The sequence below is a fragment of the Euprymna scolopes genome, chromosome 40 (genome assembly GCF_053919585.1).
Source record: "Euprymna scolopes isolate OS-2025 chromosome 40, ASM5391958v1, whole genome shotgun sequence".
Taxonomy (NCBI): Eukaryota; Metazoa; Mollusca; class Cephalopoda; order Sepiida; family Sepiolidae; genus Euprymna; species Euprymna scolopes.
The window spans coordinates 29,993,186-30,019,650 of NC_136521.1; the positions used below are offsets into that span (position 1 = coordinate 29,993,186).

The 26,465-nt window shown below is 32.4% G+C and overlaps 1 protein-coding gene across 1 annotated transcript in view; it reads right to left on the reverse strand.

Annotated features, from left to right (window-relative positions):
• The window catches only part of LOC145265649 (uncharacterized), a 122,805-nt gene that overhangs the window by 38,090 nt on the left and 58,250 nt on the right, over window positions 1-26,465 (reverse strand). The window contains exon 4 of the mRNA XM_080121716.1: window positions 23,919-24,000. Within this exon, the coding sequence (XP_079977842.1) occupies window positions 23,919-24,000 (82 nt within the window). The remainder of the gene's footprint in view (window positions 1-23,918; window positions 24,001-26,465) is intronic.

A 26,465-nucleotide genomic window follows, 5' to 3' on the forward strand; every position in this document is an offset into this window, starting at 1 on the left:
AGGTGCCTCATGTGATTAGCTTGAAACTAATCCTTAAGAAAAGAAAAGCCTGGGAGAGTGGACCTCCTAGAACTGCACAGGAGTAACTTAATTCCGCCATCAACAGGGGGGGGGGAGACCATTATAAGAATGGTCTAGATTTGATTTTAGTGTCAAAGTAAAAACCCCAGTGGCACCAAGGGGATAAAAAGGTTAAAAGTATGCAATGGCTGTAGCAAACAGTCACAGATATTGTTACACAGCACGAAATGCAAATGTTAAAAAACATAAATCACAATAAATGCTATAATTGTGCAATGAACTTTTCAGGCAGCAATAAATTTTCTTTGATAGATCACTTTCTTATACCAATGTGAATCTGTCACTGTCAAAATATTAGAATTAGGCGGCATAGTCATTTTTGTTCTGATATCGATTTTGTTGCCCCTCCCCTCTCTCATACCTCCGTTTTTGGTTCAGTTTATTTTAAAAAAACCATTTATTCTGAGCGATCGTTAATTATTATTCTATGTCTCTTTGAACTATACCATTATTTCAATACCAGGGATAGGAGGAGATTTAAAAAACCTGATAATTTTCTTTTCTTTTTCTGTTCTATCTGAGGGTAGGACATCTATTCTCCCAGATGCCAGATATTCACCCACTATCTCATACATATCTAAGATTTTAACTGTCCCTTTAAGTATTGTATTTTTTGTTCACTTGATTCATCAGTAACCCGGTAGTTTTTAATTTTTAATTCTTTTTCACAAGTCCGGTTGTTCTATAATTACTGGAACGGACATTTTCCCAAGATTCGTCTTTTCATGCCATACATAAAAACCTTGGTATTTCCATTATCTTTTCCTTCTCAGCTCTGTTTAACCAGTATCATCAGGAACACTTGGAAAGACCAGCATAAAAAGTTTTCTTAAACAACTTCAGTTTTAAGCAAGACAAAAAATTAAAGGACACTGAATGCATATATGTAAGGGAAGGAGGCAGGAAATCATTCTTTGATTAACCATAATCAAAACTTATCCATTTCATGAATCCTCGGAAGTCTTAGCCTTCATCATAAAAATATTTTTCTTAAAAATTGTCATAAGAGGGAAAAGGAAAGCAAAGTAACACTCCAGAAATTAGTTTGCAACTGAAAATAGAAACCCTAATCATGTTTCAAATAAGAATCATGTAAACTTTAACTGGATACATAAATAGCATTTTTTCAGTATCATGTTCCAAAAATCATAAATTAATCATTTTTTTTAAGAAAATCAAATGTTATGAGTAGCATAAGAGTGATTATCATGTCAGTCATTAAAAAAAAAAATCTTAAAAAAGGAAATAACGAGACTAAAAACTTGTGAAATTTATTTTGCAATAGCTATGAATTCCCATTAATCGTTTTTAATTGATGAGAATTCAGAGACAATGTAAATTTTGCTAGTTTAGAATTAGTATTATTTCGTTTGTTTTGAGATTTTTTTTTTTTCAAAATAGCAGGTGAGAGGATCGCTCCTGTGCTACTCATAAAATTTTATTTTTTATTTTTTTATTTTTTTTTAAATTTAAAGCAAAACTACTTATTTAATTTAGGTGATTTTTGGAACCCGAGACTCATTTCGTCATGAGCATTTCATCATACAGATTTTTTTTTTATTTCTTAATACGAGGGAATTCTGGACAAGAGCTTTTTACCATTTTTTTTTTTTTTTCAATACATTTCTCAGTCATTGTAAGATGAAGACCGCATTACTATACAAATACATCAAGTCGATCCTTGACTTTTGCCAAACGCATTACTTCTACGTAATGTACATACGATATTTCACTATAAATAAGACAAATGAAACTTAACATTTACTAAAATATTTTTAATCTACCATTTTACTTTGAAAAGCACTTGCAGCTTAAATTATTCAAATAATTGAAATCAGGGCGACAAAGAATCAGTCTGAATATTGGAAGAATTTAAAATAACGAACCAGCTTCAGACTTTGCAATCCTGATTAAAATATTTTTAAAATAAAGACCATTTAGATGTTGCAAGAACAGAGATAGACGGACACACACAGATGTAGATATCAGACCCTGAAATACATGAAAATTACATGGTTCATGGAAGAAATAAACATTATACAGGTTATAGTATTGGCAACTGGTATAATGAAAAATAAAATAAAAAAATCTTAAGTACTTAGATAATCCCTGCAAGACCAAACTGCAGAGAAGTAGAATTAGCAGCCCTCAGAGACAGCCTCTATTCTCAAAAGAGACCTCTGATATAAATTTAAATAGAATCAAGTGTTAGTCCCAGAGAGCCCTCCCCATCTTGATCTTTTCAAACTGAAGTAAAAAAAAAAAAAAAGGTAGACACAAAGAGTTTTATTGAAATTATTTTTATCAATTATCAAAAGTAGCAGCTGCATTGCGATTCAAAATATTCTTGCATTTTAATGGATGAGGTGTTACAGATGAAATGTAAATATATATACACGCAACACCTTATAGATTTGTACTATTCAGATAGAGTGAAGATAATAAATTTTTCTTTTATTAAATGAATGTTACAAGTAAATTACTGATTATCATTAATCTAACGAATGTGAACAGGTGGTAACAGGTGTGCATAGACACTCATACCCAGGTACATGCAGAGAAAAACCCAGTGACAATTTTTTGCAGCAATAGGGAGAAAAATACAGATTTACACTTAAAGTTAAGAAAAAAATTCAATAGAATTATTTATACTATCAGAACAGATATATTTTATTCTGAAAAATAATTTTTTATTCTTTCTATGTTAGTTGTTACATTTCACATACGAGTTAAATTATGTTGTTACACTTTACTGTTGGGTATATAAATGATTATACATGCATGTTTCTTTGTGAATCCAGGCTGGTGATAAATGCAGTATTAAGCGTCATTGTCTCTGCAAATATGCATTGTTAACCAGAAAGAGACGACTTCCTCAATTGAAAGTCATACCGTTTCCTTAACTTCTGCTTTGAAATTCCCTTGTGAGTGTCACTCATGTCCTTTCACCTAAACATTGCCTTCCTTTGTACTCTGACAAACAAATGCTAAATATTTGTCAATTTCGAGAAGCACCAGCGATGATGAGGCCGGCTGCATTCAACGTATTGAGACATATGTTTATTGGTCTTTCGCACATGCATACAAAATTTTGATTGCATTTTTTTTGCTTTTTTTTAAATAAATCGAATGAGTCTAAGTTTAGTTTGTATGAACAGATGAAGGGGTAGCTTGCAACAATGATGACGATGCAGAATACAGAGACAATGAGAAGATCAATGAAATCCCGGTGTATATTTCAACCTTTTCCTTTTACCTTATTTTAATCAAACTCAGAAATCTGCATCGAATTTCAAACCATAGGTACAGGCAAAATGAATGCCGATGCTCAAAATGTATAAACATTTTGACCCCTCCCTTTACTTATAAAAAAAATTAAAAATCACCAAAAATCAGGAAATTAACCAATTTTAATAAAATTTTCAGTATTTATCAAATAATGATCGCGGAATATAATTTTTATTTAAATCTGAGAAGAAATGTATTATTTTGTTTAAACAAAAAATACCTTTACTAAAGATATGGTTTTCAGTAGTAAATAAAAAAAAAAACAAGAATTTATTTTTGCTTTTTTTATATAAATAAAGCATAATTTGTAATAATAAAAATAAAATAATTTTTACATGAATATTACAAAAAAGTCCCTAAAGTCCGTATTAATGAATTCGATATAACTCGAAAAATGAATCTCGAACTACCGATATTACCATTGAATTAAGCATGGTTTAATATTTTCACACAAAAAAAATAGCAAAAATATTTTTTTTAAATTACAGATTTCGCATAATTTTTATATGCAAGATTTTAATAATTTCCTTGCTCACAAGAATGTGAAACTTTTGGCGTAACATAACTTTTATATATTCTCAAACAATAATTAAAAAAAAAAAAAAATTAAAAAAGGATAAAAATTAATACAAACGCTCAGAATAGGAATGTATGGATGCATATCTGTGGGAAAAAAAATAAAATAAAGAAATCTGACACCCCTATCTCCTTTTACTATCCATGACTTCATTTTGAAACAGCGTTTCGATTGGCTGAAATTTTGGGCTTCCTTATAATCGTGTTTACAAAATTTTAGTTTGTTGCGTTTTTGGCGAACGATAAATTACTCGCTTTTTGAGGGCTAATTAAGTTATTTTTGCACAAACAAGGTTTTTTTTTGTTTTTTATTTAATTCAATATCTTAGGAGTTTACTAATTATCTTTGAAAAAATAGACCCAGAAAACTAATATTTATCTTTTAAAGGATTTTTACAAAGAATTTATTCAACTTCAAAATTTAGCGGAGTTGGTTAGCTTGCCGTGAAAACATTTTTCATAACTTTTTTTTTTTTTTTCACGCGTACAAATATTTTTTTCCTTTGGGAAATTAACGTTAGTCTCTAATCTTTCAAATACAATCAAAAAGTAGTCGGAAAGCTACAAAAAAATTATGATAAATCAGCTTTCAAAACTAGGTCCCCTATTTTTGCCCGTATCTATCAAACTGAATCACCATATTTGGTTTAACGTCCAGTTAACATGCTAGCATGCATTGGACAACTAATCAATTTCTAAACTAATCTATCTCTGGTCTTTATCCATCAGGCATGTCTTTATCAATTTCTCCCATAAATTTCTTGGCTTTTCCTGTAAACTGAATCAGTTACCTCAACCGTTCTACATTGCAAAAACTCCCATTCTTTCAATTATAGAAGTCTACTCTTGTGGACACATCATATATTCTCCAGATTTGTCTTCCAAGATCATTAGAACTAAACCAATATTCAAGACTCACATTGCACATCCATCATATCATTCTCATCATGCAACACATGTCCTCAATTCTTACTGACCAGATTTTACTGCATACCAATAGACTTTTCCTTTGGTTCACAGTGGTAACACTGCTGATTAGTAATAGTGAATAATCTCTGAACTAAATATCCCTTTTTAACTCTTTCAATCGCACTAGAACCTGCTCCATCTTGTGCTCCAATGATATAACCACAGTAACAAAACCTTTTATTCAATTTATGATGGTAGACTGTTCTCATTCTATCAGCTATGACTGAACAGAAGTGTTATTCTTAGTTATCGCCTTAAGTAACAATTGAGCTTTAGCATCCAAAATGTTATCACTTAAAAGCATCTGTTAAGAATCGGTTCTAATAAGTTAGACTCAATCAAAAGCTCAGGAATTTTCCTTGTGTTACAGCTACCTAAAAATGTTCAGATTACACTCAAAAGACCAAGTGCATGATGGTCGCTTTGACACAAGAACAAATAAAATATAAAAAGATAAATGTGGACGTATATAACAAAGTTGTTTATCAATAAAATAGATTCATTTTAATAGTTTTAAGATTATTGAAGTAATATTTATCAGGAGTAATGCTAAAATTTATGTAAAATTGATAACAGAAAAATGTTTTGTTAATGCAGTCATCATTTATCAAGGATAAAAGTCACTGAAGGATAAGGGTCAACGAGATAAAAGCAGAAAAGATTGAAAACGCTGAATAGAATAGACAAAATTTGATTTATGGCAAGTATTTGACTACATTGGATTTAAACTTAATCCAGTTGTAATCTGCAGGAAAGCAATCCCGAGGTAATGCACTCCAGAAATGGAAAATAAATATAAAAACTTAGTACCAAATTATGTTTGTAGAAATTACATTGATATGTTACGTGCACAGAGGAAAAAAAAAAGTTCAGCCATTTAATTACTGACCAAGATCAATATTGTTAGACTGATCAGTTCAGAACAAGGTTTCAATATTAAATATTCACAAGTTTTTATATATATATATATATATATATATATAAATAAATAATATCTTTCAGGTTGAGAAAGTTCTTGCGGAATTTTGAACCAGTTACTTCAACCATCCTAAATATAATGCAAAAACTCGTTCTTTCTTCACTTTATATATCATTTTAAAAAGCGTTTCTTTATCTAATTGCTTAAATTACAATCGTTTTAAAACAATTAGGTCTTTTCAGAACGTTGAATACAAGATGGAACAAGCCGCACGTGCGTGGTCCTCCTCTGGTGCTGCATGTGAGATGACGCCACAAAAAACAGTGAAGAAATGATGAATGTGAGAAGTGTGAAGGGCCAACATTGTCTTCACATTTTAGCCAAATTTCAAAAAAATAATGGATGGAGTAAAAGTTATGGGCTAAAAGTGTCTTTTTTTTTTTGCAATTTTGGGGCATTTGTGACCCCCTTTGGAGCTCCTGGGAATGTTGAATCCCAGTGAAAATCGACAAACAGTGTAGTTTAACGCCTTAAGACATGTATATTTAAATTGAGCACCATGAAAAACCACTATATAGACATACATATCAAGTTTTTGAGTAATATGAAAAAGAGCTCCAAAAAGGCATGTTTTTTTAGCCCTAAATGTACGAGAGGGACGCAAACCAGAATTTTGCCAGGTTCACCCATACTGAATTTATATTAGCAATAGCCTCCACATTTTGACCAAGTTTCAGAAAAATCTAATGGATGGATCAAAAGTTATGGAGCAAAAGATGTAATTTTTGACGATTTGGAGTCATTTTTTATCTCTTGAGCATCTGGGGACGCAACAGGATTTTTTGCAAAAAAAAAAAATTTTTTTTTTTACTGCGCACATCTATTTAATGAAATTTGTGGAAATAAAATTTCAGGAAAAGCTAATGGATGGTTATTTGGCAATCTTCGGACTAACAGGTGCACGGACGGACGCATGCCATTGAAAACATCGGTGGACCCCCCCCCCAAAAAAAGAAAAAAAAAAAGCAAATTAGCATAATTTTCTAATTTCAATTCAAGCCAAAAAGATGTTGAAACAATTCACGATATCAACAAAGCATTTAAGACAGGAACTACTACTAAATGCACAGCAAAATGATGGCTAAAGAAATTTTGTGGCGACGATGAGTCTTGAAGATAAGCATCGTGGTCAGCCATTGGATGCTGACAACGACCAAGGCTTAGTCAAAGCCAATCCATGCACAACTGTTTGAGAACTCGCTTCTGAATTAGACGTAATGTATACAATGATTTCCAACCACTTGATTGAAAAGACAAAAAAAACTTGATAAATGGGTGCCTTACAAATTGAACAATAACCAAAAGAAACACCATTATGAAGTGTCATCTTCCCTTTTACAAAACAAGGGACCGTTTCGACTAGGTTGTGACTTGTGATGAAAAGTGGATTCTTTAGGAAATCAATCAGGTTAGTGGTTAGGCGCCAACGAAGCTCTACGACACTTCCCAATGTCAGAGTTGCACCAAAAAAAAGTTCATGCTGATTGTTTGATGGGTTGCAACCGGTCTCATCCATTAGTTTTTTCAATGCAGCGAAACTATCACAGCCGTGAAGTACTGTCAACAAATGGATAAATGCATTAGAAACTGACAACACCTAGCATTAGTCAACAGAAAAGGCCCATGGTAATGCTCGACCAGACATTGCTAAACCAGCCCTGCAGAAATTGAACAAATTCAGCTACAAAACTGCCTCATCCACTATACTCTCCAGATCTCTCACCTATCGATAACCACTTTTTTGAGCATCGACAACTTTCTGCATGAAGAAATGCTTAAAAAAAAAAAAAAAAAAAGATATCAACAACGCATTCAGTGACTTCACTAGAACGCAATATTACATTAATAAACTTGTTTTGCATTGGCAAAAATATGTTGATTCTGATTGCTGCTTATTTTGATCAAGAAATTTTTGTTTGAGCCAAGATATGTTCGTCTGAATTGAAGTTAAAAACTGCAAGAACTTTATTGTGAACCTGATTTTTTGCTCATGTGTCACAACTAATGAAGAACAAAAAACACTTGAGAATAAAGGTTAACAATGGATTGATTATTATGAGCGGATTGAACACAATGAATGGAATGAACAGAAGTTCATTATGAGGATGGGTTATGACAAGTTTCTATCAACATTGGATTTGAAAAGGATTATGTCTGCAGGAAAGCGGTCCTGTGGTAATGTGTCACACAGGTTTTTGAGAAACTGTTCATGGAAATTGTTTGATGCTAGGCACAGAGAGGAATAAAGGAAAGTTCTTTACATTTGTGGTGACGAGCTCTTACTGTGAATATCTTACGAGGAGGAACTAAAGATTCAAGTTGAGTTAAGAACATTCCACAGAATAGACTAAAAACATCTGTAAGAGGAAAACAGCTTTAGAAAAGAATTAGAATTAAGCAATTCCAATTCAGGATAAGCATGATTGAGATTATCCAACCCTTGTTTCACTTATGAACTCCTTGCGCAGGCACTCTAATAAGGAATATCCATTGTCTCAAGATTGAATAAAAGCCCCTATAAAAAGGAGAAAACCACACACAATATTTTGTCTGATAGTTTCATTAATAGATAAATAAATTTGGTTAAAAATCTAATTTATAATAATCAAGAGTTCAACTTATTTTACAAGAAAGAATTGACCTGACACTGTCCGGGAGTCTTTACTTTTATTTGATTTTTGTTCTATTTTTCATAATTTTGTTTTAGCATTTTAGGAGCAAAAGTAGGGAATAGTCAACAGAAAAAGAAAGGAGTGAAAAAGAAATAAGCAGATAATTGTTACCAAAGGCAATAAAAGTTACTTTCGGACAGTTTTGTTTTTGTGCATGCATTTTTTAAATCATTCTAAAGCATTTTTATTGCATTTTAATATTTTGTTCCAATCTGATTATGCTAAAGTTACATTTTTAACATAATCGACTGGCTACATGGCAAACATCTATAAAGTTTGGAGTCTTTGGGTGCAACCATATAACAGCTATTTCAAATTTACTTAATTTAAGAGAAAATTAAGACAGAAAAAAAATAAAATAATCGGACTTCAGAAATGTTTGGCAACCATCTATCTGCCATCTTTAATTTTGAGTCTAACATGATATTTAAATTAAAAAATCAGGGAGATAGAAAAACTAATTGTCTTGCCTTATTTGTTAACTATTCTGCACCATTGCTACTTTATGATTTGAATTAGACTTATTTTCACTACACTGCTACCAATATAACCTCCAACTTTTTTCTAGTACATCTTTTTGAACTCTAGAATCTGTATGGAATTTCAAACTGAACTCTTTATTTAATCTACGGAGAGGTGGAGGGGACACTGGGTTGAAATGGGCCACTGGGTTAAAAATGGGCTATCAACAAATTAACAATTATTCCTATTTCCTCCCAGAGTTTAATGCTTCCATTATGGATTGCATCAGACATTGTCTTTAATGATATAGCCATTGTATCATTCTTTTTGCTGGAAACTTTGATAAAGTGTGAATGTCAACATAAGCATTTATTTCACTATCAAATAAAACTTCTTGGTGATTTCTATTTATAAAAGACCACATAAGTATAATTACAAAGCTTTATAAATTTCTTATGGGAAGTAAGATTTTTCTTAGAATTAAATGACCGGGGTAAAGTGGTCCACCTTACATATTAACCAAATCTAGCAGGAGGGCGATATACAATTTCAAAGACCTATAACAATTCCCATTCCCAACTAAAATTCTGCCAATGCACGATTTTAGGAATACTTCAGGTATAAATGTGTCTACACAATGTATTGGTTCATTTTATTTTTGTGTCACATTTGTGACTTTACATGTGACATCTGTAACATGCATGTGCCCCCCTGTGTGTTAACAAGTGATACCAACCTTTAACAAACAAAAAAAAGTGTTGATTAAAAAAAAAAAAAAAAAAAAAAGTCTTTTAAAAGATGATTTTTAAACTCTTAATACAAGTGATCCTATTCACCATGATAATTTTTTTTTTCAAGATACATAAGATACCTCATAAAACTTAATACATTTTAGTACTATCGGGAGCATTACCATGCATTATCCTTATTTGAATGCAGATAACAGATTTTCTACCATGTATGCAATTTTGGAGAAATTAGAGAAAAAAAAAAAAAAAAAAAAAAAAAAAAAATGCACCCCCTCCACCCGTTAATCCTATATTAAACTCATTCCATGAGCCATGACCGGGTAAAAGTTTTCAATTCTTAATTGTATTCTTAGTAGCAGTCATATTGAGGATTGAACCAACAACATTCAGTTAACTGAAATTCAAAATGGATGATTACTTTGATCTGTGACACAATGGATAAAGTGATAAGCAAAAATCAATTCTATGGTTCATTTTTGTTTTACGGCATATCAACCCTTTTCAGGTTATTTACTGTAGAATCCAGTGATTTTGAAAGTTTTTCATATATTTGGGGTTTTTTTTCAAGTCGGTTTCTATTTAACCCATAGTTGGGACCCTAACATGTACTACGACTCCGAGTCAGAGTGGACCTGGGAGCAATGGCAATTAAGGGGTGGCTCCACACTCCCCAAAGCTCACAAGCTGGGATCCTCACCAACGGATATAGTTTAAGGTCATATCCAGGATCTCACTTCTAAGTGAGAGTCTTCTAGACATTGAAGGTTCAATCTGGGCTATACTAAGCCGAGATTATAAGAATTACATCGTCATGGCTAACAAAATTATTAAATAATGGGTTTAGTTTGGAATTGGTGATTTTCTAGAATAGAAAAATATACACACACCAGTTAAAGGCAGGCTAACTTAGTCTTCTACCTATCTGGATAAGTTTTGCGTTTCACCAAGTTTTTGTTGGAAAAAAAAAAAAAAAAAAAGTGGTGTAACACCTGTTAGGTTAGAACAAAATATAAAATGGTCTCATTAGAGACCTAGTCGAGCCTCTATAATGGTTCAAAAATTAAAAATATTGATAAACATTCAATAAATGTCTGTGTGAAAATGTTACATCCTACAAGAATTTCATTTAATTTTTGAGTGATTATTAGGGCTATGACAATATTCTTTTCATTGTTTTGACTCTAGTATATATCTGATAGTTAATCAACTGAGAACCACATCACTATATAAAAGCATATAAAATATCAACGAATACACACTCGAGAGTCAAAATAATGAAAAGAATATGCTGTTGTCCCAGCCCTAGTTATTACCAAGGATTGATTATGGCTTAAACAAGACTATCATTTAGGTTTTTTTTTTTTGGGGGGGGGGGTTATTACATTTATTTTTAAGTAAAACTTTTTTTACAATTAAAACACAAAAATCTTATCCAGGTAGGTAGAAGAGTAACTATCTTGCCTGATAACATTTGTGTATTTGATTTTTTATCTCTTGTTTTGTTAGCTATTCTGGAAAACCAAATTTCAGAGTTTGACAAGATGCAACAGAAGATTGGAAGATTACATCAGCAGAAAAGCAAGAATATAAATCAGTGAGAACAGTAATTCAAATAATTGAAATACAAATCCTCAAAAAAAAAAAAAAAAAAAAATTTTACATTTAATTTCAATAACTTTTAGATTATAAAAAAATTCAAGGCATAATTAATAAAATTGCATTGACGCAAGATATGTGAAAGAGTGTCACTGCTATATAAATAGAAATACGATTACAAAAATCTAAAATCAGATTAAAAAAAAAAAAAAAATATTCTTGAACAATTACCTTTGTTTTAATGAATTGCAAACGAATTTACCAATGAAGTTGTTAAAACTTCAAACATACAATTACCATTTCCACTTCTGGTTGCCCCCACTCCCTGTTAAGAAAATGTTACTTAGAAAAAAAAAAACTAACAGGAAGAGGATGGGGTTTCATTTGCCAATTCTGAACTTTAACCTAACAATTTAATAAAAAGATACAGTAACCAAAAAGAAGAAATCAAAAACGAAAGCGCAATTGGAAGTGGAAACAGTAATCATAAAAATAAACCTTCAAACATTAAAATATTCGATTCGAAATGTACAAATTAAATATAATCTGTAATGAATGGATATTCAGAGAATTTTAGTATTTAAAAGGTTAGTTCTGAGTATCAACAGAGACTAGAGTTAATGCTGGAAATGGTTGAAGCAGCTAACGATTTGAAATTCACAAAAAAAAAGACAACATGCGAAATGTTAGAGTTAAAAAGTGCTTTCAAATTGTAAACTATGTCTGCCATTTCCAAGACTAACTGAACTTTGTCAGTATTGAAATCCTCTAAATACACATTTATTACAAATGTAAAAAATAAAGAAATTTTCATATCAAAAAGGGAGAAAAAAGGCATTTAAAAAAAAACATTGTTAAAAATAAGTTATCTCCCTTGATGAAATTTAACAAAAAAGTATTCAATTGATTATCGTTACGATTACTGTTTATACTTCACTTCTAGTTCATTCTTAGTTTGGAGCTGATTTTTCACAATATTTTTTGTTTCTAAAATTGTTAGGTAAAAGTAACGGAAGCCCTCCCTCATGTTAGGAAGAGCTTTTCTCAACATTTCAAAAAAACATTCTTAACATGGGGTGGGGAAACTGGAAGTGAAATGGAAACGGTAATTGTAAAGATAACCATTTAATTAATGCGTTCCAAAAATTCTCAAGTCACTAAAAATTACCCCACCCCCACCACATAATTTGAAACAAAACAATCTGTTATAGTAAAATTATACAAAAAAAAAAAAAAACATTAATCAAATTTTAAGGGTTTCAATTAAAATTTAGACCAGGGCTCTACGGACAAAATTATCTTTAGTTTACCTTTGACAACTAAATATTTTCGTTTACTAGCCAAATAGAAAAATTATCAGCCAAACATGATTTTTAGAATATGACATGTTCGTTTTGTGATGAGTATGTACATCATAAAAAATTTTCTGTGTTTTTTTTTTTTTAACAAGTGTGGTTCTAAATATACAACAAATTTTATGTTGATACTTGGCAGTATAAAAATTCTAATTTCTTCAGATATTTTTTTTTAAACAGCCTTCGTTAAAAAAAGAGTATCTAGTTCTATTAAACTTTTTTTTAAATAGTTCGTTTTATATAAAAAAAAAAAAAAAAAGTTGAAAAGATATGTTCACTCAGTAGTGAGCTTTGGAAGATTGTCAGTGAAAGAAATACAATCGCCAAAAGATAAGTGTTTCATTATTTCTAGTCGCCACTTTGAAAAACCACTCACAAATGCGACTGTTTCACTCGCAATGTAGAGCCCCGCTAACGAAAAATAATTTTTTTCAACTAAAATAATGAAAAAATAAGCGATTAAATTAATATTCAAGTATTATTTATAATATTGAAGACTAGGCCAGTGTTTCCCCGGCAGTAGTTTTATCTTTTATTTTGCCCCCTCCCCCACTTAAACCGTTTTTTTTAAAAAGGAAGCTATTTTGTTGTTTACTTTGTACACAATTATCTTTTCTAAGTAGGATTCTGAAATTTAAATATTACGGTATTGCTTGATTATTTGGTTTAATTAACTAAACTATTATTGAATTACAACTATTTGTGCTCATACAAAATTTGAACCAAATTAAATTGACTATGCAGAACAAAATTTGGTTCAAATTCTGTAGAAGGACCACTATCTTATTACAAAAATAGTCTGAAAATAACTTTCAAAGCTTTCAGTTATTAAAAACTCTAGATTTGATTAAAAAAAAAAAAAAAATTAAGCCAGTTCCTATTTGGCAGTTTAAATACTATGAAAGTCTATTCAAACTTCGAAAAGTCACGAAGTTTTTTGTTTTTCAACTATTAAGACTAAAATAGCCAATTCGTTCATGGAAAAAACCAGCAGAAGTGCATCAGGTTAGATTTCATTCCAGATCTGTGTGCTTCTATAGAATTTGAACCGAACACATGCCAAAGTAAATCTTAGTTTAGGATTAGGTAACGGGTTAGGGTTAGTTTAGTGTTAATAAAAGTTTTAAAAAGTCGGTTTAAATTCTGTAGAAGTACCTTTTTTTTTTTTTTTTTAATAGGATTTTTAACTTAATTTTATCTTATGCTATTTTTTGTGCTTATGCAGAGAAGGTACTGTGCTATTCTTTTTAATAGTATTTTCAAGTTGAATTTAAGTTTTATGGTATCTTTATTAAATTGTTAGGTGAAAGTACAGAATAGTTACAAGACACTCCTTTCCACATGTTAATAGGTTTCTAATTTTTCAGTACAGTATGTTCTCTGCATAAGCACCCATTTTTATTTCAATAAACGATTACTCGAATATAATTCTCATGATTTTATTATAAATTAAATATTCTCAATTGAATAACGATTGTTTTGTTTTCAATATTTATGGCAATCATTAATATATGCGACAAATTATTTTAAGAAATTAGTTGGAAACAATTTTGCTTTACCCGCGCCCTTGTGACCTATCTGCGTTAAAAGAAAATTATTTAATATAAGTTATAAGCCTTTAAAATCACTGTAATATCAATTGGAGCATTGGAGCAAAATAAACATTTTGTTGAGTCAATTCTTTACGTTACAGACTTTATTAACTTTGATTAGATGTGTACTTTGCTCACAATCGATATTTACGGTAAGTAAATGTACAGATAAAATTTTAAAAATAAAACTATACATATTTTAACATTAAAATTCACTTTCATGTAAACCAGACATTTTGAAAGATTTTGATGTATGGTGGGCTAATGTTTTCTTTGTTATACCTGCATAGTGCTACCGAATGTCATTTTATAGTTCTGAATGTTTTTTTTAAAATAAGAATTGATAATTTGTATTATTTTGAGTACTATTCTCATCTACAGCGTTCCTATTTACTTGCCTCCCAACGAGGGCAGAGTTAGACAAGTTTCTGCTGATGTAGCGTCCAACCTTCAGGTGCATCTTGTTGAAATCTGGAAACTGTACAGAATTTCAAACAGAACCCTTTACTTAACCCACAGGGATAGCATGCTCCCGTTGTGTCAGCAATGACCAGGTAGAAATCTTGATTCACAATTAGTATCACCTGCACAGAGAATTGAACCTTCAGAAGAGTTCCACTTAGAAGAACTGAATTTACCTAGTAGCTTATCCATTATGACACATGGTCCTTGAGCTCAACAAGATATACTTGAAGGTCAAAGGTTACATTGACCAAACCATAAAAACACCCAAGATGAAAACAGTAGTTCAAATAATACAGTTAATTTTTTTTTTTTTAAAGTGGTCACATATTGCTACTAGAGAAGCAAAAAAAGAGAGATAACTCCTATTTGATTATTCAAATTTTTTTTAGACGAGTAATTTGTATAAAAAAAAAAAAAAAAAAAAAAAAAAAGAGGATAATAGTCTGCAGTACTTGTACAGTTTAATGAAGACATTAAAAACTGAAAATATCGAAAAAGTTATATTGTACATATCCATTTTGAACTGAAGTTCTTTGAAAAATTTCACTTCATTTGATAAAGTTTTTTTTTTTTTCTTTTACAGCGGAAAGACGTTTTTATGACGGTGCACTGAAGGTAGCCATGTTTGGATTTTTAGAACACACCACAGGGAGATAACTCAGTCTGAAGCGCTGACATTCCCCTCCCCATCTTAAATAATAGCTTTTCTTGAAAATCAAAACAGCCTCATTTTGATCAGTATTTTCGTTGTAAAATAAACTACTTGATCAAATTAAGAGAAATTTTTTTTCTGGAGAACTTCATTCCACAACAGATACATACAATAACTTCTTTCGATATTTTCATTTTTTTAATGCCTTGATTAGTCTGCATATAAAGAGATAACTCTTTAAAACTTGAAGATAGGAGTTATCTCCTTTAAATTATTTTAATGGAAAAGAAAAAATAAATCAGAGCAGATATAAATGTATTTGCAAAATAGGTAAGTCGAATTAAATTATGTTCTTAATGGGCCAACACTAAAAAAGAAATAGCTATTCAAAAGGAAATATTTTCATGAGAGAAGCGATGTAGGTCTAAAAAATTGAAAAACCGACAGAGCCGATTTTACATACTAGAGAAGAGGCATATCGGGACTTATATAGTTACTATATAAACTAGTGGGAGAGGGGGGGATACACAGTCATAAAATACACTTAAATATATTTTAATTTGTGCAGATTTTGTATTTATTATTACAGAGATAATTCTCTATTGTACCTAATATATACCAATTTCAAAAACATGACTTGGGTGCTATCAAATAGGATTGAAATCCTCACATTTAGCGCTCCAGTTACACCGTTTGAGCTATCGACAGAAAGGTTTAAAATTAAACCACATCAAGCTTTGAATGAATCTGCACATGTGCAAAAATAATAGAAACATGTCAACAAGTTGAAATGAACATCTTGCATTTCAGCTTGTCAGCATATTTCTGTATTTCTTATTTATAATATATATAATATTATTATTTCTTAGTTATTCATCCAGGCAAAGATTTTACTCGTTATAAACCATCATCGGTGTATGACGGTTATTTCCTATTAATTTTAATATTATGCGATCAGTAGTTTAAGAGTTTATCTGTTAAATATTTTTACAGACACAAATGCATCCATTTTATTTACATAGAAGCTTAGCTATCAGGAGAATGCTTGTAAATAGAAAGATTTAAGTAAAACAACGAAAGGAATATATCGATAATCAACACTCATATCGAAGCACAATCAGCTGATAAGTAGCTAAAGTTGTGCTTCATTCATTTCTGGTGATTGTGCAGTATAGTGAGCAAATAAAACGGGCGGTGACAAAGAAAAATAAACAATTGTAACCAAATTTAAGAAAATTTACTTTTCTTATCTATGAAATTTTCTGGTATTTACTGGTTGTAAGATTTATTGTTGAAATTCACATCATCAGGAACATTTTCGCTGTTGCATTTCAGGAGTTAGGTTTTCCTTTTTTTTTATAAGAATGCATGACATGGATTGTTTCGTTTTTAAAAGATGTACCAAAATCAGTTTCCAGTTTTGACGTAAAAGGACAAGTTACATTCATAAGGGAGCTTTTCCCACCTTCTCTAAGACTCATGCTTTCTGTGGATGAATCCCTAGTGTGGGGAGTTTAAATTAATCCCCAATTGGGAATTTGTAAGAGTTACAAACTCAATTTCTGTCATGGACTTTATAAGAACTTTTCAACCAATGTGGCTATACGAATAATCATTCTCCCTAATTTTTGATTTGCCTCGGTCAAGAAAGATGGGCTATTTCAAGAAGACAAGTAGCCATCTTTGAAGGCGTGCAAGGCACATTGCTTATGCAACTACAGATTAAATTGAAAAATCCATTAAAAAAGTAAGTGTTTGGGTTTTGCAAATTTCATATATCGTCAAGGGTCTTTCATTTCTGGATTTTCTTCCGATGAATTCTTGCATAAGTGCCTTTATTCTGGATGAATTTTTGCTGAGGTGTGTATTCTGCTTATTTTTAAAGAAGCAATTAGATTGTTCATCTGTCTCAATTTCATATATATATATATATATATATATATAACTCATTTAATCTTTGAATGTTTAATAATGGTTAAACTCAGAAAATATATATGTTTTAATGATGGCTTCCTCTCAAAAGAGCCTGGAGAGGATGTCGGAGGCAAATAAACTTAGAATCAAAACAACCATTGCGAAATTGAACATGACCTATGCGTCTCGATTGGCAATAAGTGGTTATGTATTTGATATTAAATAAATTGGCAATAAGTGGTTATGTATTTGATATTAAATAAATTGGCAATAAGTGGTTATGTATTTGATATTAAAAGAAGATCTAGCAGATCAAATATTGCCTAAATGTATGGTTGACGAAAGATTTGAACGTCCTAAACGTTCTTAAATCTCGACATAAGAGATAAAATATTTAAAGAACTTCTTCGCAAATCTCAATTGAAAGTTTATATTGAATGTGTCAAAGTCGATTTGACCAAACTAGATCACTCCTTCAATGGAGATTCTTTAAGGAAGGTTTATCTTCAGGATAGTTAGTTGCTCATGTGATATTTAAAAGGATTCCTGCTGAAATTCAAAAGGAGTTAATATCCCGAACCAGACATCCATCACTCAGAATGATAGTTGAGAAGGTTCTAGAAATTGTTGAATTCAATATAACTGCATCTTTCCCAAAAGAGCAGGAAAATCGTGCATCAAAAATTGTCTGCCATTTTATCATAACAAATGGCAGGTTGGGGACAAGAAACATTTTAGGGAATTCTTACAGCAAAAGAAAATTCTCCCAAATAAAAACATCCTTTCTAGAAATAATAAATCCTATAAATTGTGCAATAAAATCTTTAAGTTCAAGTCTTAAGTGAGCAGCAGAGTTTGATTTGTCTAAAAATTGTTCAAATTCATACAAAGAGGAAAATTGCCCAGAGATGAGGGGATTTCCTTACCTATGCGTTATTTGTGAAGCTTGGTTACATTTTTTGACAATGTTCCCAAATTTAACTCAATCCTTTGTGGTAAAGAGTTCATTACCATCTGCCCACGGCTAATGTATTGGTCCCATGCTGCATACATCAGTGAAGGGAAGAGGGGATTCCTCATACATATGAATTGTATCCTTAAAAGTAAGGACTCAAAAGCCCTTTTCCGTTGATGCATTGTTTACAGAGGAGTTGAATTTGAAATCCTTCGCTTGGACGAGATTGTGACAAATATAAAAGCAGCGAGATTCTGTCAGAGTCCAGGCTATAATAACTTAAAATATTCCACTTTGGATGATATAGGTTTGCATCGGATCCAGCACTTGAAGAATTTTAGTCTAAATGTCTGGACAGATCTGCTTGGCAAACTTCAAATGGTATCATTCCTTTCGGATAAACAAGTTTTTTGGGGGAAAGGTTTGAAGGTTGATAAACAGTATGGCTCACATTCCTTCACTTATTCAAACGTTATCTATGTGCTCAACCTACCTTATTGAGGGAATATTAAATCCTATCCCTCCGTTTCCAGATCCTTGGAGACCATTTTTTGAGAAATCCTCAGTCGAACGTGGAATTGAGTTTTTTCGAGTCAATTGGTATAAACAGGAAGTCCAATTTGTCATATGAGGACAAAAATCAAGGTTTTTAAAGAAACTATAGATATATGAAGGAGAGACAATACCATGTTGATCTGCTTTTTGAAAAGAACAAGATATCTCAAGTGAAGTTGAATTATGTCTGTTCCTTGAAGATTCTGGAGGATTCTCTGAAGAAAAAAAGGACTATGAAGACTTTCTGGAGTACGAAAAAGTGGATATTATTGAACCGATACATGTATCCTGGCAAGATTTTGGAAAATATGGTTGGGTCCCCATCATCCTATCATTAAACAAGGCGCAGAAGTCACCACCAAGAATCGTCCAGTTTTCAACTGCTCATTTAAAAGGTGTGGAAGTGTTTCTCTGAATGATGCTGCATACTCTAGTCAATTTGACTGCGAAATTATTGAACTTGTTAGTAGCATTCAGGAAAAATGATAATGTGCTCCTGGGAGATCTCGGAAAGGGCTTTTTGCAAGTTCGTCTAAGGACTAAAAAGGTTAAAATAGATTTTTACTGAAGGATAGAAATCATCTGCGTACCTTTAGATATAAATACATTTTTGGCACCAATGCAAGTCCATTCATCTTTAGTTTCATACTCAAATATGCTGAACAGCTCACATGACGAAGCATCTACTGTTGTAGATGTTTATGTTGACAATGTGGTCAAATCCAGTAGTGACCAATTCGCACAGGTCTATTGATAGTTCTGTTCATGACCAACTGAAAGAAACTGGATTTGAATTGCAACCTTGTAACTTCAATAATGAATTTGCAGAAGGAAACAAATGAGCATGGGAGTGCTTCCTTTCCCGTGTTGGAAAAGGGTTTAAAATAAGTTTATTTTCCTCAAAAAGATTCAGTAGGCCTTGTGCTCACAGTGGTTGATCCTGATGTTGACACTAAGTGCAGTATTTTAGCACAGTTTTCCCAGACCTAGGATCTTTTGTACTTGTGTCTCTCGATTACTATTCAAGGAAAAATTCTTATCAGTAAACTATAAAAAATTAAGTTATCTCGGGATCAGAAAATTTCGGGGAAATTCCATAATGATTGGAGATTATTGGCTGGGGAGCCGAGTTGATCAAGTGACGCTTTAAGGATAAATATTCCTGCTGAATTCTGATGCCTCGAAGGAGGCTTATGGCTTCTTTCTATATGCTAAACAGGAAACAAATGTTTTTATTTTTGCAAAGGCCAAGGTGGCTCCTCTCATGAAAAAATTCCTACCCATTCTGGAACTTTTAAAAGCTATATTCTTGGCCTGAAAATTATTGCCCAACATTTTGAGATCAATGACTCCAATTGTCATTGTGTCACTGTATCTCATTACTGATGCTCAGGTTGTTTTATATTGGGTCCTTAACAGAAAAATCATCTATGAGCAATATATTTGTCGAAAACCACATTAAGGATGTTAAAAAAAAAAAAGAAAAGAAAATGAAAAGAATGAAAAATAAAATGGTAGAAGAGTTGAAGAATGAATTTAAAACTCCAATCCTTCACAAATATGTTCCTACATCTGAGAATTCTGCAGACCTACTTTAGGAATTTCTTCTTCCAAGTTTTGCTAGTCTCATAACTTATGGGTCTACGGCTTTGATTGAATAAGGCGGGCCAGTATTGAATAACTTAATGCCCCCCCTCCCATGTTTTAATGACACTAACAAAAGAATTATCCATGTTTGTATACAAATGATGCCTCTATTGACAGAAGCCTGCCTTTGGAAATATCTAAGTCTTCATCATTAACTATGGCAATTAAGGTTTTAAAGATTTTGGAATTCATTGACAAATTGAAGAATCAACAAACAGACACCTCCAAGAAGGCTAAATTGTTACTATTGGGAAATAGGAAAAGAGAAGAGTTCTCAGAAGAGTTTCACCGATTTAAATAAAACGTCTGTAAAAAGTACTGCCAAAAGTAACTACTGGGTTTATTCTTCGATGAAGTTTTGATTCAATCTTCGGATCGTATTCAAGGTTCAGATATCCATCCTTATGAAATGAAACACCCAGTCCTGTTAAGGAAGCGTACTCATTTCTTGACAATGACCAAGTTGAGGTTAAGGGAGTTCTGGGTTCCTCTAGAAAGAGTTTGTAAAAGCTGTAATCCAAACTTGTCCTGTATGTAAAACGATAAATTCTTTACCTTGATGCCAACAAGCTCTCAGTTGCCTACACACGCAGTTAATTTTGTTCGTCCAGTCTTGCAAGTTAAGGTCATTTTTATCGGTTATTATTGGGTAATGGCTAACGGAGAAAAAGCAAAAATGTGCATTTTCTTGTTTACTTGTATGAGTCTGAGCATGCATTTGGAATTGCTGGTCATTTTTTTTTCTGGTATTTGTTAGATTCAAATTTATTTGGTGTGCCTAAACATGTTTATTCAGATAATGCCAAGACTTTCTTGGCAGCAGAAATAGTATTATTGGACATATTTGTTTCGGATGAATTAAAGAACACTTCAGATCAATATTGGTTACTCAGGTCGACATTTACCTTTATACCACCTGGCACAATGTAGAGACCAAATTTGCAAAGAGGGAGAGGGACCTTATTTCTGTTCTACTTGTAGAAATGATGGTTCTTCCCCAATGACAACAGATAGTACCACTTTGACTGCATGGGAGTCTCTGAAAAAAACTTGGAGATTGGCTTTGTCCATATTTTTAAGGCTCACGGCTCTAATATATAGAAAGCACCTGAAAATAAAGCTTCTGTCCCATTTACAGTAAAAAGATATACTTTGAGCCTAAAAAAATAATTCTTTGATTATTATATAACCTTGAGTTAAAACAAAATAATTACTTATTACTTGTAAAAGTTGGGAAATTATTCTTGATTGTAAAAAAGTATTCAACATTACTTCTATAAAACATGTGTCTTTGCTCTAAGTAGCATCACTTAAAATGAAAACATTACAATTAAAAAACTAAGAAGGTTCAAATTTAATTTGTAGAATTGACAGATGAAGAAACATCTTGTACAAGTGTTGAAAAAAGTAATGGATATTTATTACTCTTTTGCTCCTTTTTGGAGAGAGTATTAGAATTTGCATCAACTAGAACACCTTCATTGTTGCATTTTGGAGTTACATTTGAACGCCCCCCCCCCCATTTCTTACAGGCATGCATAACGCACATGATTTTATTTTGAAAGGTGTGCAAAAATTAGTTTCCAATTAGGTTTCGACGTGAAAGGACAGGTTACATTGTTCTCTAACTGAAGGGAGCTTTTCCTGTAGAGAGCATTTTCAAAGACTCATGCTTCTATGGATGAATCCCCATTGTGGGGAGTGTAATCCCCATTGTTGGGAATTTGTAAAAGAAATTACAAACTTAATTTCTATCATGGACTTTATAAGAACCTTGCAACCAATGCGACTGTACGAATAATCATTATTCTCCCTAATTCCCGATTTGCCTCGGTCAAGAAGGATGGGTGCTTCAAGAAAGCAGGTAGCAGCTTTGAGGACACACAAGGCACATTGCTTATGCGACTACAGATTAAATGGAAAAATCCATTGAAAAGTGTTCGAGCTTTGTAAATTTACTATCGTCAAGGGTCTTTCATCTCTGGATTTTCTTCACACAAATGAATTGTTATTGTCACTTTTACTTGGCCAAACAAGTACGTTTTCTGTCATGGCCGGCAATTGTGAAGGAATGAAAAAACAAATTACCTTAATTCAGTTGGCAGCAACCTTAGGATATTCCGTCCTTTTTATTACTATTTTTTTTTTTTTTAAGTCTAAAATTGACTATGACAGAAACTATGCTAGCTTGGCTAAGTAAAAGGGGCAATAACAAATGCACAAATAAAGTTTACAGCCAATAAACACGTGGAAATTATACAAGTAGAAAAGTACATTTTCTTTAGTTTGGTAACAGTTACTAGTTATGTTTTGTTAAGTATACTGTATAATCGCCTCACTTCGTTCTCAGCCTCCGAATACACTAGAAGTCTTATACCAGCTTCCCAGGGATTATTTTCTCCAATGGCGGGCTTCGCTTATTCTCGATCACCTGAGGCAGGCACCTTTAGGGGAAGGTCGGCGAATTCGATCAATTGTATTTTTGATAGAGTTCAGTGTACACTGTACACAGCCACATTTGGAGGATTGCTGGAATGCCTGTATCGTGTTCTTACATACTTGGCTCCCCACGAGGTAATTACACACAAGGTTGAGTTTTAATGTGGGAAATCCAACACACGCAAACATAAAATTTAAAAAATAAAAAGGATTCTGGATCGAGTTGGATCGTGAATTTTTTTTAAAGCAAATTACAACCGTTATTTCGCTTAAAACTATATAAGACTTATTTACATTAGGGTCTGCAAAGACCTTTCTGCAAACAGAAAGGACTTCTTTGAGGTAGTGTTGTATCACGTGTTTACAAAAAAAATTAAATAAAATAAATAAATAAGGGCTCATTTTAGTCTCAACTTCCTATGTAAGGGGGCCGCAAGCAAGGGTTGCGCCACCTTTCCTGAACCGGCATTGAGTTTAGTGATCACAAGTCCAGGATGACAAGAAACAGTGCCAGGATAAGCAGAGAGAGGCGGTGTAATTTCGAGGTTTTTCCTTCTCCTAGACTAGTTGCACAACTAAGGCTTGAGAGTTTAGTCTACCCTGCTATTTAACAGATAGATGACGGGTGGATATTTGGATTCAGACCCTTTTCAACGTATTTGTAAGCATATCTATGAATATACATAAAACAAAGATTTTTTTAATAGATTTTCATAATAAAAATTCACTGCTAAAGTCATTACATAAAAAAAAAGAAAAAAGATTTTTGAAGAAAAGTATTTTTTTAAATAACGAAATTAAACAGAAATGCGTTCGTTGTGAGGTTGATAAACAAAGACAAAAACAAAATCCTCATGTTCATTAATATCTTCAATAATTAGCTATTTAATTAAATTCTATGTTGACCACGCAGAGGAGGTGTTAAAATATATTCATATAAGTTTTATATATATATACATGATAAATACTTACAAGGTCTCTCCAGTTCTGGCTACTTGAAGAAGGTATTGGTCCAGTATAGGTGGGATTTCCTTATTGGTTTTTCGCTCGAAGTCTGGTATTTTTAAAAAAGAAAAGACACACGTATGTTAAGTTGAATCAGTACAAAACAGAATTAAATGTTTAATCATTAAAAATCAAGCAATATAAAGGCTTAACCAACCAGTTAGGGCATCTAGAATCGCTTCTTGATTCTCCATTACTCTGCAAGCGTACAGTCCGTCCTGCGCCATGAAAGGTGAAAAATGGCGGTGATAATAGACGAATGACGTCATTTCCCTCGCTGCTTATTAGCCGTTTCAAAAGAGAGTGATAGACTATTAGCACTAAGAGGGTGGAAAATTCGATAGACAAACACGCAGACAGAGGAGGTATGAACTGGAAAGAAAACCTAAGCTAAAAATCTTAAAACAATATTTTATTTGATTATCTTTATAGAAAATGATTTATACTAATAAAAAAAGTAAAATCAAAGCGTTTCACTAAAAAAAGAGAATTAAAACATTTATCAAGGTTTGCACTTAAAAAAATATCGAAAATGTAGTTTATATAATGGGAATTATAAAATCTCGTATAATCTCGCGTTAGCGGTGTATTAGTTTAATCTTCCCTTAAGAAATGAAAAGCCTCTTAATGAAGTCTACTATTATCATCCGTTTTTAAGTAAATTTTACAGAGAAACAAAAAGTCTTATTTTGATCTCATTGCATCCGTTCATGCATTGACATAAATAATTTAGGTGTGCACAAGTTATCAATTTATTTATTAAATTCGTTGCATCGCAATATTATTTTGTTTTTCAACTGGAATAAATGACATTGTTTTCATCGCTCCTTCAAAAAGATTGTTTTATGACTAGTAAATTTCTACATGAGGACTCAATGCTAATTCACACACACACACACACACACACACACACGAAAAAATGGGCACTTATACAGAATAGGGACCGTGTTATCGTCGGCATATTTCCTACAGATTACGTAAACTGCCGGAAGGTGCCAAAAGCAGCCGATAATTGGCAAACAGGCTAAAAAAGTATTGCAGAAAATTCAATAAATTTGTGAAAACTTGTTGAAGTCATCACAGTTTCAATAAATTTGTGAAATTTATTTTGATTAACAAAAAAAAGTGTGGGGGGGAAGCACCTGACCTCTGCTAAACTAACTTTCTTAAACAAGGAAAACACCTTCCAGAACAACCGCATTTTGGAAATCATGCAAGAAACCGTACAAGTATCTCTTTGTTTTTGTTTTTTTTGTTTTATTGTTTGTTTTTTTTTAAACGGAAATCACAAATTATCCAGACCTGGAGGCCACTTGAGAATAAGGGTTAATGAGTCTACAGTCGTTAATGAGACAATGACGTAGTAATCGTTAGTAGTAGAAATTTGGTAAATTGTATTACTTAAGAGGACGGCTCATCAAGAACTTGTTTATGTTGGACTTGAAGACAACCATATTGTAGTCAGCTGAAAGCAGGCAAACAGAAGACAAGTGGTTTTTTTTCAACTAGACGAGTGTTTTTCGTGAAAGTTTGGTGAGGGGGCACTATAGATTGGAGCTCAGATGAGCACTTGCCATGAAAATAACAATAAAGCAGAGACAGACTCACAATATCTCTTTTGTGGGTTGCAGGGTAGAGAAAAAGGAATCCACCACTAAGCTACAAAGTCTATTTTGAACTCTGTCAAGGCAGCATAAGGTCTTTCTAGCAATTCCTGCCCAGATGTGGCAATAGCACTCCATCCTTGGGCGTACCTGGCTCTCATATAGGTAGAGAATCGCATCAGCAGTGAGATATCTACTGGAGTGGTAGAAGGGTCCAACTATTTTACCAGCAATCCTGGCAACGGACTTGATGTATGTGTTCCATTTCAGATCAGGAGTAAAGGTCAAACCCAGAACTTGTCAAAACATGGAGCTTCCCCAAGACGAGAGCCATTCATTTCAAATGGTCTCAGATGGGGGATCAGAGCGTTGATGATGTAAAGATAGAAACTTGGGTTTAGATGTATTAGAATTAACCAACCTTTTTCTCCATTGTAACATGTGCTCAAGATCAGAGGAGAGAGAATAAGAGAGAACTTGGTCATTTAAGGCCTTTGATGTGTTGCCATAGGTGGTAGTGTCATCAGCATAAATGTCTACGAATGATCTTAAGATGTGATTTGGGAGATCATTGTTGTAGATCAGGAAGAGAGTTTGGCTCAGGATAGACCTGAAGGACTCCAGCATTGATACTGTGAGCTTCTGATATGGAATTGAAATATTTATTTCATTGAATGCAAAAATTGTTTGGTTTGTCACTACTTTTATCCAAAAAACAAAACAAAAGTTAGAAATAACCTTCCAAATATTTTCTCACATATTTCCAAAAAATGTTTTAAAAAATGCAAAATGTTTTGAAAATAATAACATTTGTAACTTAGGCCAATTGTTTACGGTTCGTTTATAAATTCCTCGTTTTAACAAATGGCAAAGGACTAACTATACCAAACCTTTACCACGCTCACCAAAT